Below are 15319 nucleotides of genomic sequence, written 5' to 3'. Positions count from 1 at the left end.
TGACTCTGCCCTTGGCCCGCCATCGTGGGGACCCGGGGGGGCGGGGGGGGAAGGCACCTGTGTCACGCGGCCTCAGGCATCCTGATAGTAGTTGTTGAAGTTGATGCGCAGCAGGAAGTCCTCCAGGTGGGGCTGGTAGCCCCGGTTCACCAGCTTGGTCACCACTGGGGGGGGGGGGTGCCGCTCAGCCAGGCCCACCCGGTGGCCTCTGCCCTGCTGTCCCCAAGCCCTCCCGGCCCTGGGGGACAGGCACCTTTAAAGAGGAAGTGGGAGTAGTACTTGAAGGTGCTGTAGGACTGCTGCATGAGGGCGAAGTTAGGGTGCTCTGCACCCTGGGGGCCACCAGCCGGGACCCAGGGCTGGGAGATAAGCTGGCTGCGGAACTTGAGGACAAGGCTGAAGATGCTGTGGATGACGTTCATGACGGGCGCAGCCTTCTCTGTCAGCAGGCCCCTGGGGGGGGGGGGGGAGCAGGCAGCTGCTGGTGAGGGGCACCTGACCCCCTCCGCACGTGCCCAGGGAGCAGCCCCAGGCACAGCGGCTCACCTGAAGACAGCCTTGTGCAGGTACTCCGCGTGCGCACGCTGGATCTCCTCCAGGTCGCCCACCTGCGCCAGCCGGGCTCGGAACTCACACCAGGTGACATGCAGGATCTGGTTGGCGATGTAGCCCTGGGTGACCTTGACAAAGTGCTGCATCTCGTGCTTGAACAGCTGCAGCTGGCGGAACTGCACGGAGCCAGCCGCGTGGCTCACCAGAGCTGCGGGGGCGCAGAGGGGTCAGCCGGGCCCCAGCCGAGGGCAAGCCTGGGCTCTGGGCCAAGCCTCACCTGTGCGCTTGAGGTGGAAGCAGATGTCCTTGAGCGTCCACATCATCAGCTTCAGCTGCAGCAGGAAGGAGAAGATGCCGCTGTACCTGCTCAGGCAGCCCTCGGTGACCACGATGTTGAGGGGCCAGTCGACCTGCGGGGAAGCGGGCTCAGCATAACCTGCAGGGGAGCCCCCGGCCCGCCCACTTGGCGACGCCCTGCTGACCTTGTACCTGAGCTCCAGGCAGCTCAGCACGTCCGGGGCGTTGGGGGCAAACGTCTCGGGCAGGAACTTGAGGGCGAAGGAGAGGTTGTCCGCGTAGGGGGTGTCCCCGTGCAGACTGTACTGCAGGGCCTTGCTGAGCACGGAGTTGAGCACCAGCGGGTTGAGCAGCTCCCCGGGCGTCTGCCCCGCCCCCAGCTGGCCAGAAGAGGGCGCAGGTGTCCCGAGGGAGCCCTGGCACCGCGCCCCGGCCCCGCAGCCATGCCCGCACCGCGCCCAGGGGTCACCTTCTCAAACAGCAGATCGCTGAGCGACTGTGCGAACTCCCCGTCCTCCATGAGCAGGAAGTGTCGCAGCGCCTCGAAGTGCGCCTCCAGGCCCAGCTCCACGAAGAAGTAGTCCACGGCGGCCTTGTTCACTAACGAGACGCTGGCAGGAGGGGCGGGGTCAGGAGCGGGGCCTGGTGGGGGCGGGGCCTTCTGGGAGCGAGGAGGCGGGGCCCTTCCGGGGGCGGGGCGTGCACTCACTGCGCGGCCAGCGGGGCAGTGATGGAGTGCTTCATGAGCACGGGCAGGGGCAGCAGCTCGCTCAGCTGCACCGCGGTCTCATCCGCATCTGACCGGACCCGGGGGTCCTCCGGGAGGGCGAAGGCGCGGGGAAGCCCATGGTGTAGCAGGTGGGCGACAGGAGGCTCCGCTGTACGATGGCAGATTGCCGTTGTTAAGAGGCGGGGACACACCGGCCCGGCTTCTGCCCGCCCGCCCACCGCTGCGGCTGCCCACTCACACATGGCCTCGTAGCTGTCCGGGTACTGCTCCAGCCGGTACTGCTCTATCAGACCCGCCAGGTAGGCCTGCTCCCGGCCCCAGCGCTGGGCGGCCACCGCCTCCTCACCAAGGCTGGGGCTGCCCTGGGCCGCCGCGCCTTCCTAGGAAGGAAAGGGTGGGGTGGGGTCCCCTCCGTGCTGCCCCATCCTGGAGGGCAAAAGCCCTCACTGCCCATGCGAGGCCAGACCCCTAGCCACATCTGCCCTCACCTGTGAGCCTGGAGGGTGACCGAGAGAGAGGTCCTCAGTGTCCCCACTCGTCCCTGGTCCTGAGCAACACAAGTGCGGCAGGAGGGGGTATCAGGCCCAAGTGCCTCCTACAGGGTGATACCTCCCAAGTCTCCAGGGCTGCAGACTTCTTGCCCTTCCTCCTTGCCCACATCCCTCCCGGGCCCACAGGTGCCACCAGTGATAGGACAGCTGTAGGGACCCCACTGACCTGGCTCCTCGGGGATACCATCTCCCAGATCCCGGGATGCAGCCACGGCAGACAGCGAAGCCTGGAGGCCACTCGCCTCCCCACTCCTGGAGCCAGCCTCCTGAGCACAGGAGCTGTCTGAGGCTGTCTCTGCAGGCAGCCGTGGCTCGTGCTCCCAGACAGGGCTCTGTGCTCCCAAGCTGAGGCCTGACTGGGACACATGGTCAGGGGGGCTCTGGCAGGGCCTGGGTATATCGGGCTGGCCTTCCCCAGAGAGTGCACCCAGTACCACATGGGACTGAGACACATGTCCGTGGACGTTCCACCGGGGCCGCGAGGGGGCCACATCCCACACGTTCTCCCCCACCTTGATGTTGGCGTCAGACACGTGTCCGTGGACATTCCACCGTGGCTGCGAGGGGGCCACATCCCACACGTTCTCCCCCACCTTGATGCTGGCGTCAGATACGTGTCCGTGGACGTTCCACCGGGGCCGCGAGGGGGCCACATCCCACACGTTCTCCCCCACCTTGATGTTGGCGTCAGATACGTGTCCGTGGACGTTCCACCGGGGCCGCGAGGGGGCCACATCCCACACGTTCTCCCCCACCTTGATGCTGGCGTCAGACACGTGTCCGTGGATGTTCCACCGTGGCCGCGAGGGGGCCATCCCAGAAGCATAGCCCCCTGTGGGAATGCTGCCCTCTGACACATGCCCGAGGAGCTGCCCCATGGCCTGGCTACTCCCGTCCTGGGGGAGGGTGTACCCAGAGGGGTGGGCGTGAGGCAGAGCCACCTGCCTATCTGAGACACCTGTACCTTGTGGCCGCGTGACACTGTCCCCCCACAGCTGCTGCCCCTCATTACTCGAGCCGCCTCCCACAGTCTTCAGGGACCCTGGGGAAGCCAAGGGGGCTATAGCTGGCCTCAGGATGGTTCTGAAATCATACTCCAGTGGCCCAGAAGGCCCTGTGCCCACCACTTCGGATGGAGCCGAGGGAGGCAGGTCTGAGCCGATGGTGTGCAGCGCCTCCTCCAGGACAGGGGCCACACCAGTGGGTACAGGTGGCTCGGCCTCCCGAGCTGTGGGCAGGAAGTCTTGGATGCTGAGGCCCTCAGAGCACGGCCCTGGCCTGTGCACCAGCCCCGAGCCACGGGCCCCTGCTGCTGGAGGTGTGAGCTGCTGCAGCGTCCGTGCATTCGGGCAATCCCAGGCAACCACGTGCGGCTGTTCTGCATACCCAGAGTCAGAGCTGCTGCCTCCCGCCGAGTGCCCGGGGCCCGGAGACAAAGCCTGAGACACAAGTGGGTGTTGGTTCCCCAAGCTCAGTTCTGCAACCAGCACCAAGTCAGGCTCAGCAGCCACTGTGCTCCCAGGGCACCGCAAACCTGGGGCATCCAGCTCACAGCCCCATGCTCTGCGCCCTGAATCCTGACCCCAGCCCCTCACCTGGGAGCCGGCAGCAGGGAGGAGGGAGAGTGGCTCCAGGGCCTTCCCTTCGGACACGTCCTTCAGCATCCCCTGAAATTCAGGCAGCAACAGTGAGCACCTAACCCCACACAATCCAACCCAGAGCTTCCACACCCTCACCCAACGCACAGAAGCCACAGCTCCTGACTGCCCACACGGGCCACAGCACTGAGGCGAGAAGGGCCTGGGCCTAGAGCTAGCACTCAGCACTGCCCACGTCATCCTAGGGCGGCATGGCCTCCTCCCAGTCTCGACGTCCCTGAGCACTGAGTTACCAGCCCTCTCCCAGAACCCAGGTCTGCGTGTACTCTCGGGCTCCGAGACCCCCGAAGCCCAGGGGAAGAGCTCCCATCAGAAACCATGGTGATACCTGAATGAGCTTCTGATCTTCTACGAGGAAACGAAGCCGTGCACTTGCCAATCGGTGCCTCTGGATTTTCCACAGTGCCTTCTGCTCTCGACGAGCTGCTTCTGCAGACAACTTGCTGTAATGGTCAACCAGTGCTTGCCTAAAGACACAGCCAGAGAGGCCCAGCTGCCACAGTCGCGCAACTCTGTGCAGCTGGTGCCCCGTGGGCTAGCATGGCTCTCCACAGCAGAGGCCCTCGGCACCTTCCCAGGCCAGCAGCTGGTCTGCGTGAGGCCCCACAGCCCCTGCAGGGGCCTTGCCGGGCAGGTCTTTCTGCCCCCACCAGACCAGGACCCCAGCGGGCAGGCACCTAGCTGGGGCTCAGCAGATGTCTGCTGAGCAAATACCAGAACGAGCCCCCACACGACCCGAAGCAGGAGGACAGGCAGGAGGCCCAGGGCTGCTAGGCACCCCACACGAGAGGTGCCTTCCTGTTCTGCTGGGGCAAACCCCGGAGAACGAAGGATAAATGCGAAAGGGGACCCAGCACAGCACAAGTGTCCCCGCACGTCACTCCCAGCCGTTTTGGTCCTCTCGCCAGCAGGGAACTGGGCCCGACCTGGACTGGCTAATTCCCATCTGGCTGCCCCCGACCAGGGACACAGCCCCCACACCTCGCTGTCCCCTACGGAGGACAGAAGAACATCTACCCGCGCGCACACCCGCACACACGAGACACACCCTCCGAGAACAGTACGGAAGGTCAGGACTACTGGGACCCTGAGCGACAAAGGCGGGAAGACGCAGCCCGCCCCCGCGGTGCCCCTGGGGGGCCCCGACTGTGCTGCAGCTTACGGGAGACGGAGGGGAGGAGGGGAGGGCACCGCCCCGAGACGGCCTCCTGCTGGGTGCTGGCCTGGACAAGCGCCCCCGTCTGTCCAGCGGTCGCGCTGATCACAGGTTTAAAAATTAGGGGCAGGAGCTGCTGAACTTAGAAGAAACAAAGAGACGGAGAGGCGGGGGAGGCAAGCCCCGTGTGCGCGCCTTGTCTGGATTCCAGTCCACACTAACCAACCAGGAGAAGACGTTCTGAGGACAGGGAAGCACACCTGAGTGTGGGAAAACGGCCACACGCACTCCGCCCAGGTGCACGTTGGAGTTTGGACCCCTACTCTTCCTAGCTTAACACACGCTTAAAAAATCTCCAAAATAAAAAGACAACCATCACCAGACCCTGCCAGGAGGGTCAGCCCAGAGTGCCCGCCTCGCCCACAGCCGCCTACCTCGCCTTCCTCTCCAGCTGCTCCTCCAGGGCCCTCAGCCTCCTCTCCCTGTCGCGGAGCTCCTGCGCATAGCCCAAGTCGTCATCCAGAGCCTCCTGCCTGGCCGCCCGGCGCCGCTGCACAACGCACCACACGTGGTCTTGCAGGTTAGAGCTGGACTCCACAAGCCTGCACCCCCCTGCCCCCCCCAACGGCCGCACCACCTACCTCTTGGTCCTTCACAAACTGCTCCTTCAGCCTCTGAAACTGCTCTCGCTTCCGGGCGTCCAAGGCCATGCGTTCCGACGTCTGCCGATCTATGTTGAGATGGGAGGGGGGCGGCGTGATGAGAAGCCCGCAGCAGGTGACCCCAGAGCCCCAGAGGGTGACCCGAGCCACATGTACCGCTGAGCGCTCGCAGGACTCTGGACGCTGCTTCCCGGGCCTGGACAATCAATTCTTGTTTTGCAATTTCCATTCGTAATTCCTGAAAAAGATCATCTGTAAACACATCCCAACTCTCTGTCCCCTCCTCTAGGGCGGCCTGAAAGTGGGGGCTGCTCGGACCCCATGCAGGCCCCTCTAGGGGCAGCACCCTGGCTCAACAAGCCTAGGTAGTCAACACACTCTCCAAGCAGTTTGAGGCTGAGACCCCAGGCCTGCGTGCACCCACCCTGGAGGGGACCGGGAGCTTGGGGCGGGCTCCCCCACAGGGAGGGAGGGCCAGCCCCCTCCCCGCATCCACCCCTACGTGTTCTCTCAAGTCTCCCCCCGGGGGCCAGGCCAGAAATGGCTTTCCATCAAACCCCTCCCTGGGTACACGAAACACTCAAAGCTCAGGTCCTGGTACGCCGGCCCCTTCCGAGCAGGAGAGGAGCTCACAGGGGCCACCAAGTGCAGGAACCTCCCATCCTGCTGCCCAGGACTGGGCGTGTCTCCCGCCCAGCCAGCCCCAGAGAAGAGAGGACAGAGCCCTGACCGGGCGTCCCCCACCCAGATACCCTACCGACAGAGAACATCAGGGCAACCTCCCCACTGGCCCAAGACCCTTAGAGGGGAGGGAGGTGCACGGACAGCCCCCAGGCCCACAGCGCCCGACACCTTCTCCTCCTTGCTGATGGAGCTGTGGCGCGCTACCCTCTCCATCCGCCCCACGTAGATGGCACAGTCCCTCTCGACCTCCTTCAACTCCTCGGGGGAGAAAATCACTGAGATCCGAGGGACGGGCACGTCGGACCAGGAGAGGTAATGCTACCAGGAAGGAAAAGCTGAAGTGAGCCAGTGACACGCAGACCCATGCCCAGCTCTGCCTCTGTTCCTGGTGACCCATGGGGACAGCCCCCTTTCTCAGAAACATTCATTCACTGGAGGGGCATGGCTCCAAGGACATCCCAGATGGGTTGTGCAGCGTCTCTGCCCAGGCCAAGGCTGCCTTCCACCAGCGACTCTCCAGAAGCTGTGAAGACCTCTCCTCAGCCTCCCTCACTGGAGGCGCGTGGGCTACAGGCCCGGGGTCAGCCTGCACACAACAGACCCCACTGCCGGCCACCCCTCCCCCAGGGAGCCCCAGCCTTCAAGCTCCCCAGCATCTGGCCCCTCCCCATGTCCTGACAGCTCCAGGCTGTTCTCAGCCCAGCACAGGAGGAACCCCGTCAGCCACAGGCTGAGCCTCCTGGCCCCTCCCCAGCCCCGGCCTGGGCAGCCCCACCTGCCTCCCCGCTCTACAGGGCTTCACACCATGGATGGCATGTGGGCCGCTGCCAGGCCTCCCCCGCAACCCTCCAGACCACGAGACACGACTCCCTAAACCAGCCTGGGTCCATCTTCCTGCGGATGCGGCCCATAACTGTCCCACGGGGGCAGTTTCCCTCGTGGAGAGAGGGAAGGAGCCCACCGCCCCTCGGCCTCTGAAATGCCTTTGCTTTTCATCCTGTCTTTGGACAAGCTCCCAGAAACTCGATGGAGCTGCTGTGACACTCAGGAGGAAATGAGAGGTCACCACACACTACAGACAGATGGCCAGGTCTCAGTGGACAGGGAACAACAGCAGGACAAGAAGGGACGGGAGGGCGGGCTCTCCTCACCCGGGGGCAGCAGAGTTTCAGCAAATTGATGGTCTTCCCGCAGACGTACACATCGTGGGCGATGTGCTTCAAGAACACAGGGACACAGTCCCCCACCTCTTTGGAAATGAGCACATAGCCGTGGGTCCAGTAGGACTTATCTGAATGGGGGACAGAACACATGGTTGGCCAGCGTCCAGCACTGGCCCCGACCCACCTGATGGCAGAGGCCCAGCCTAGCAGCCAGCAGCCACCTACCTCTGAAGCCCAGGTACTCGTGGTTCACCTGGATCATGAATTCGCCATAAACGTCTCTGAAGACCCCACTGTACACCCAGTCATGGATGAACCTGCCAGGGTGGACGGACCAGCCATGAGGGGGCATGGCGGCCATGGGGGTGGTCCGCCAATGTGCCCACAGTCCAAGCCCAGCTGCGCTACTCCCCCTTCCTCCCACACAACCCCCGCCCTTAGGAGGTGTATGACAAAAGGCTGCTGTCCTATGTCAGCGCGGGGTGCGCGGTCTGTGCAGGGTGCGCCGGGGTGCGCGGAGTATGCAGGGTGACCAGTCTGCACGGGGTGCACGGGGTGCGCGGGGTATGCAGGGTGCACAGGGTGTGCGGGGTATACGGGGTGCGCGGTCTGCGCGGGGTGCACGGGATGCGTGGTCTGCACGGGGTGCACAGGGTGCGCGGGGTATGCAGGGTGCGCGGTCTGTGCGGGGTGCACAGGGTGCGCGGATGGCACGGGGTGCACAGGCCCCACCTTGTGTACGGCTCACAGCTGGTCTTCAGGAGGGACAGCAGCACTGGGTAGTTCTCGTTGCTGCAATTATCGAGAGCCTCCTGGTACAGGTAGGAGAGCAGTTTCACCCCCTGGAGACAGCAAGGGGAGGGGCTTCAGGGTAGTACCACACGCGGCCGACGCCCAGCAGCAGCCCCACCAACGGGACGACACTCAGGAAGAACCCAGAACTCACGGTGGGGAATGCAGCCTTGGGTTCTCCGCCCCCACTACCTGGGAGTGCAGTGCCAACGCCACAGAGCTCAGCCAAGTACCTAGACACAGAGGCTGTGTGAGACCAAGGAGCAGACACTCAGAGTCCCCAGGTCCAGTGACACCAGAGCAAAATGTCTCCCAGGCCCAGCTCTGCCTGCCTTCAGGCTCCAGGTTTAAAAGCACCCGGACTTCAAGGACTCCAGATTTGAGCTTCCTGCCTGGTCCCTCCCTGCACACCCTGTGCATCTCCACCCCCTTCTCAGGTTCGGACCAGACTCAGAACCATCCTGAGTGCATGACCCTTCCCCCGCCCCCACAGCACCCCGCCACCTCACGCCGGTGACACCTCCTCTGCCTGGATGACCGCCCAGACCCCGCCCAGACCCCCCACCCTCTCTCCCCTGCTGCAGTCTACATCCACATGGCAGCACAGTGCCCCTGCCCCAGCACCCTCCAGGCACCCCCAGACTCTTGCCACCCCCACTGCACCCCACCTCCAGCCTTTCTGCCCACAAGGTTTCCTCTCCCACCGAACCCTTCTCCCCAGCCCCTCATGCTCCCTTCTCCAGAGGGCACCTGCCACACCACTCCGCCTGGTGTTTACGAACTGGCCAGGAGCGCCAGGAGCGCCAGGAGCGCCAGGAGCGCCAGGAGCCAGGTCTGTGGAGACCCTGTGTGCCCTTCAGGCAGGTGCCCCCAACCCTAGATGGGGCCTGCCATGGTAGGCCACCAAAGGATACACAGCACACAGCACCCAGGGAGCCCACCGGGGGCGAGGGCTCCTGTTCTCACAAGCCCTTTGCGGCCCAGCAAGTCCCGCACCTGCCTCCACACGGCCCCCATACTCGGCCCCCATGCCAAGGCTCACCTGAGCTGCCGGCCCAGTTTCTTGAAAAGAAAGCCAATGGTGAGGAGGCTCAGGGTGGGCGGAGTGGAGAGGACGCAGGCACGGTAATACTGCAGGTACTTCCTCAGGCCGCTGGTGAAGGCCTATTGGGCAACAAGGCTGGGAGGGGGGCGGCCGGGCACAAGGGCACGGCCGCCAAGCTCAGAACTTAAAGGATACACTGGAGCTGGGGGGAAAGGCTTGGCTCCCATCCCCAACCTTGGGGCTCCAGCTTCCAAGGAATGGACATAGATGGGTCATGCCCAGGCACCCCAGCCCAGCTGGAAGAAAGGACCCTTCACGGAACCCCAGGGCCCAGACCAGCTACACCAGGAAACTGGGAACTGCAGGTCCCAGGGGGAGTTCTGGAAGGGGTAGCCAGGCTCTGCATGCAGGTGCCAACTCTGAGAGGGTCTCTGGCCGCTCAAACCACCGGGCTCTTGGCAACACATGCGTCCTGGGCTGCACCGCAGCAGGAGGTCTACACGGAACGCTCCAGAACAAAAGTCAATCCACCCACCAGCCACATCCTCAACCCACATGGCAGTCCCTTCCATCTTCGTCAGTTTCCTCCTTGCCTCCATGGGCCCGGCCTGCACCCTCTCAAACCTGAACCTCATCAGCCAACAGCACTGCCACAGGGCCACGAGATGGAAGGAACCCGTGCCGCCCAGCCCCCGGTGGGCCCCAGCATCCTGCCTCCTCTGCTCAGCCTCCCTGCTGCTCCTCTCTCAGTTCTCCCCAAACGCCCTGCTCCATCTGGACGCCTGCCCCTCCCCGCAGGCCGCACCTGCTGTCCCAGGGGGACTCTGCCTGGCATATGGGCCGACTGTAAGGTCCTCCGGAAGAGCTGCCTCAGCCCCGGGGCCTAGAACTTTAACACCCCAAATCAGGGAGGACGCTGTGTCAGTTGCTGTGCAACTCCCTGAGGACCCAGCAGGGAGCAGGCAGCACATGCCTACCCCATACCGCCCAGCCCCCGCCCCAGAATGCTGGCCACACCTGTATCCCATGGCCTAAACACGGCTGCCCAGGTCTGCAGTTAAGTGACAGTGGAGCTAAAACATCATCCCTAGGGAATTCGTTCCTGAAGCGTGACTGTCAGCTTTTAGACATTGCTAAGGAAACAAAAGGCTTGCACTCAGTGGTCTTGGAGTGGAATCTGAGGCTCCCAGGAAGGTCTGGGATATAGCCACGAGGTGGAGGGCCGTACCTGGAACACAAGGCCCTTGCTGCACGAGGAGTCCAGCACAGGCTGCAGAGAGAACTGGCTCAGGCGTGCGTAGTGTGTCCCCCACTCGCCCACCTCTGAGAGGAGACTGCTGATGCTCTCGGGGGAGGCTCCTGATACGTGGACACCCCGCTTCACCACGAAGGTCTGAGCTGGCTGGACAGGGCAGAGGAGAGGCTACTGAGTCAGGCACCCAGAGCCCAACATGGTACTGTTGCCCCATTCCACCCTCTCAGCACGGCGCAGGGTGTCCCAAGACTGGGTGCCCCAAACCAAGACACACACCCAGGAAGCGCCAAGAGCAGAGAGCAGACGCCACAAAGCAGAGCCTGACCGTCCCACCCTCAGCAATAAAAACACACATGCAGAAACAACAAAGTATGAGTTTTTACGGACCACACTGAAAAATAATACATATCTGAAACGTCAAGCCAATTGTGGATGCGGGTGCAGGAAGACACACGGCCTCCCACACTACCCGAGAAGTGCACACACAACACCTAAAGTGCTGTCATTAGATCTGACCACTGGACTTGCAGGGACGCGTCCAGAGGAGACAACAGATGGCTGCTGCCGAGCTGTGTCCTGGAATCACAGGGAAAGCCGCAAAGGCTGGCCTGCTCCAGCTCTGGCACGGGGCGGGCAGGGAAGGCCAACAGACAAGCCCCAGGCGTCCCGGCCAACAGCCTCTCTATCAACAGGCTCCCACAGACACAATACCTCCCAACAGATTAAGATGGAAAATGTTTTGTGTATCTTATTGCAATTTAAAGAAACCTTTAAAAAAACAAAAAACCCTCCCAACAAAGAAAAGCTCAGGACCAGATGGCATTACCAGTGAATTCTACCAAACAATTAAAGAACTAACACCAATTGTTCTCAAACTCTTCCAAAACCCGAAAAGGACGGAATACCTCCTAATTCTAAGAGGCCAGTATTGCCCTGATTCCAAAGCAAGATAAAGACACTATAAGGAGAGAAAACTATAGGCCAACTTCCCTTATGAACGTAAATGTAAAAATCTCTGATAAAGTATAACAGATCAGGGGCGCCTGGGCGGCTCAGCCGGTTAAGCATCTGACTCTTGGTTTCAGCTCAGGTTGTGATCTCAGGGTCATGGGATGGAGCCCCCCATGGGGCTCTGTGCTGGGCGTGGAGTCTGCTTGAGGATTCTCTACCTCTCCCCTGCCACCCCCCCCAAATAAATAAATAAATCTGAAAAAGAAAACACTAACAAATCAAATCCAGCAGCATGTTAAAAAGGGTGGCTCGGCATACAAAAATCAATCAATTCGGTCTTTGCCGAGGGTCTGACCCGCGAGCTGCTTCAGGGGCGTCTTTAGTAGGAGTCAGTACCGTGGATCAAGACCGAAGTCCAGAACTACCAGACTGCCCGGCAGCCAGCCGCTTCCCCAGCCAGAGGCAGAGCAGGAGCCGCTGGAAGAACTACGCGGACTTCATGAGACCAGCCCCGTACGTGTCCCGCAGACCCATATCCTGGGTGTCAGCCCGGAACCACCGCCCGGCAGAAGGCACGTTTCCTGGGAAGATCTCAACTGGCTCCACCCGCCTCTCCTCTGTCCTCCACCCTTCTCCCACCTGTGTGCCAGCCGATCCCCACCCTGGGATCCTGAATCATGGCTTAGCTCGTAACAAATACTCATTGGAGAAGTGAAGAAAAAAAAAATCAGTCAATGAGATAAGCCACATTAATAGAATGAAGAAAAAATAGGGTTATCTTAATTGGTGCAAAGAAAGCATCTGACAAATTCCAACACACTTCCATGATAAAAACATTCAATAGGTTAGAGAATATAAGGAACCTCCTCAACATGATAAAACCCATGTATGACAAAGCCACAGCTAACATTATACTCCACCGTAAAAGACTGAAAGATTTTCCCCTAGGACAAAGAAGGAGGCAGGGATGTCTGCTTTCACCACTTCTGTTTAAAATAGCACTGGAGGGGCACCTGGAGGTGGAGGGAGGCTCAGTCGGTTAAGTGTCCAACTCTTGATTTTGGCTCAGGTCATGATCTCAGGGTCTTGGGATGGAGCCTGGTGGTCAGGCTCTCGCTCAGCAGGGAGTATGCCTGGGATTCTCTGCCTCTTCCTCTGCCCCTCCCCCTGCTCACATGCTCTAAAATAAATAAATCTTAAAAAAAAAGAACCAAAATAATCTTGAAAAAGAAGAAAAATATTGGAAGACTCACTTCCCAAGTTCAAAATTTATTTATATTTATTTTAAAGATTTTATTTATTTATTTGAGAGAGAGCGAGCGAGCACAAGCAGGGGGAGCAGCATAGGGAGAGGGAAAAGCAGGCTTCCCACTGTGCAAGGAGCCCGATGCGGGGCTCGATCCCAGGACCCTGGGACCATGACCTGAGCTGAAGGCAGACGCTTAACCATCTGAGCCACCCAGGCGCCCCCCAAGTTCAAAATTTATTACGAAACTACAGTAATCAAGACAGTGTGCTACTGGCATAAAGACAGACATCTAGACCAAATGAACAAAACAGGAAACCCAGAGATAAACCCTCACATATATGGTCAATTAATTTTCAGTAAAGGTACCAAAACTATTCAATGGGGAAAGGATAGTCTTTTCAACCAACAGTGCTGAGAAAACTGGACATTCACATGCAAAAGATTTAAGCTGGATCCTCCCCCAACACCATATACAAAAATACATTCAAAGTATGGGGCGTGCCCGGCTGTCTCAGTCAGTAGGGCATGTGACTCTTGGTCTCGGGGTCGTGAGTTCAAGCCCCACCCACGCTGGGTGTAGAGATTTAAAAAAAAATTCACTCAAAGTAGATCAAACACCTCAACTTAAGACCTAAAACCAAGAAACTCTGAGGTGAACACACAGAGGCAAATCTTCATGACCCTGGATTTGGCAGTTTTTCACATATGACACCAAAGGCACAGGCCACAAAATACAAATAAATTGGACTTCGTGAAAATTAAAAACATGTGTGCTTCAAAGAAAACTATAAGGAGAGTGAAAAGACAACCTAAAGAATAGAAGAAAATATTTGCAAATCATGAAACTGACAAGGGACTAATATCCAGAATATATAAAGAAATGCTACACAACTCAACAATTCAACTCAAAAATGCACAAAGAACTCAAATACACAAATCTGCAAAGAAGATATACAAATGGCCAATAAGCACATAAAAAATGTTCAGTATGATTAATCACTATGGAAATGCAAATCAAAACTATGAGACACCACTTCACACCCATTAGGACAGTTATCTTTTTTTAAAGATTTTATTTGGGGGAGCGCCTGGGTGGCTCAGTCGTTAAACGTCTGCCTTTGGCTCAGGTCATGATCTCAGGGTCCTGGGATTGAGCCTCGCATCGGGCTTCCTGCTCCTCGGGGAGCCTGCTTCTCCGTCTCCCTCTGTCGCTCCCCCTGCTTGTGCTCTCTGTCAAATAAGTAAAATCTCTTTTTAAAATATGATTTATTAAATAATATTAAATATTGTTTATATATTAAATATATAAATATTTATTTATTTTTTAAGATTTTATTTATTTATTTGACAGAGACACACAGAGAGAGAGGGAACACAAGCAGGGGGAGTGGGAGAGGGAGAAGCAGGCTTCCTGCTGAGCAGGGAGCCCGATGCGGGGCTCGATCCCAGGACCCCGGGATCATGACCTGAGCCGAAGGCAGACGCTTAATGACTGAGCCACCCATGTGCCCAGGACGGTTATCGCAAAGCACATGAAACAAGTGTCCATGAGGACGCAGAGAAATCGGAACTCTCGCAGGATGTGGGAAGGAAGGTAAAGTGGTGCAGCCACCATGAAAAATTGTTCATTGGTTCCTCCAAAAGCTACACATACACGTATCACAGGGCCCAACACTCGCACTCCCGGGTATATATTTGAAAGAACTGAAAGCAGGGACTCAAACTCTTTCACACACATGCTCACGGCAGCACATTCACAACGGCCAACCCATGTACCCACACACAGATGAATGCATAAATAAAACGTGGTACATACATACATAGAGTAGTACTCAGCCTTAAAAAGGAAGGAGCTGCTGACACCTGCCACAACCCGGGGGAGCCCTGAGGACACTGTGCTGAGTGAAATAAGCCAGACCCAGAAGGACAAATCCTGTCTGGTTCCACTTCTAGGTGGCACCTGCAGTGGTCAGACCCAGGGGGACAGAGAGCAGATGGCGGGGCCGGGGAGGGGGCTGTGGGGAGAGTGCGTGATGGGGACAGAGTCTGGGAAGTTCAGGTTGGGAAGATGAAAAATTTTGTAAACAGTGATGATGATCACCCAACACTGGGAATGTAATTAATGCCACCAAATAGTACACTTAAAAGTGGTTTAAAAAAAAAAAAGCAGCAGAGCAAGATGGCACAGGAGTAGGAGACCTGGATTTCGTCTGGTCCCAGGAATTCAGCTGAATAGGGATCAAACCATTCTGAACACCTACGAACTCAACAGGAGATCGAAGAAAAGATTAGTAACAACTCTCTGAACAGAGAAGCGACCACTTACTGGAAGGTAGGACGTGCGGAGAAGTGAATCCGAGGCGATATTCGGGAGGATAGACGGCGGGGGAGGGGGCCTCCGACAGCCGCTTCTGGCAAGTGATAGAGCCGCGGAGCACAAAATCGAACTTTTAGAAGTCGGCTCCGCGGAGGGACGTCGCTCCAGTGGCTAAGCGGGGGATGGAACCCTCCCGGGACAGTGTGGTCTCAGGACCCTCGGGGTCACAGAAAGACCGGGGTGCCTGAGTGCGGCAG

General features: G+C 59.0%; 1 protein-coding gene across 3 annotated transcripts in view; it reads right to left on the bottom strand.

Moving 5' to 3' along the window:
* The window catches only part of TUBGCP6 (tubulin gamma complex associated protein 6), a 32195-nt gene that overhangs the window by 964 nt on the left and 15912 nt on the right, over positions 1-15319 (bottom strand). For 2 of the 3 annotated variants that reach the window (XM_027594815.1, XM_027594816.1), the window contains exons 4-25: positions 10519-10692; positions 9288-9409; positions 8400-8478; positions 8186-8295; positions 7679-7770; positions 7442-7581; positions 6459-6608; positions 5763-5844; positions 5586-5674; positions 5379-5494; positions 4117-4255; positions 3726-3797; positions 2297-3569; positions 2068-2126; positions 1818-1959; positions 1559-1727; positions 1319-1460; positions 1035-1229; positions 830-962; positions 547-760; positions 254-453; positions 58-164 (exon numbers count right to left, since the gene is read on the bottom strand). In XM_027594815.1, the coding sequence (XP_027450616.1) occupies positions 73-164; positions 254-453; positions 547-760; positions 830-962; positions 1035-1229; positions 1319-1460; positions 1559-1727; positions 1818-1959; positions 2068-2126; positions 2297-3569; positions 3726-3797; positions 4117-4255; positions 5379-5494; positions 5586-5674; positions 5763-5844; positions 6459-6608; positions 7442-7581; positions 7679-7770; positions 8186-8295; positions 8400-8478; positions 9288-9409; positions 10519-10692 (3984 nt within the window). In that variant the 3' untranslated portion in view covers positions 58-72. Of the gene's footprint in view, positions 1-57; positions 165-253; positions 454-546; positions 761-829; positions 963-1034; positions 1230-1318; positions 1461-1558; positions 1728-1817; positions 1960-2067; positions 2127-2296; positions 3570-3725; positions 3798-4116; positions 4256-5378; positions 5495-5585; positions 5675-5762; positions 5845-6458; positions 6609-7441; positions 7582-7678; positions 7771-8185; positions 8296-8399; positions 8479-9287; positions 9410-10518; positions 10693-15319 lie in introns of those variants that run through there. The other variant, XR_003520026.1, reaches the window with a different exon arrangement.

Source organism: Zalophus californianus, chromosome 9 (assembly GCF_009762305.2).
Source record: "Zalophus californianus isolate mZalCal1 chromosome 9, mZalCal1.pri.v2, whole genome shotgun sequence".
Lineage (NCBI taxonomy): Eukaryota > Metazoa > Chordata > Mammalia > Carnivora > Otariidae > Zalophus > Zalophus californianus.
This window is presented reverse-complemented; position numbering and strand designations above follow the sequence as displayed.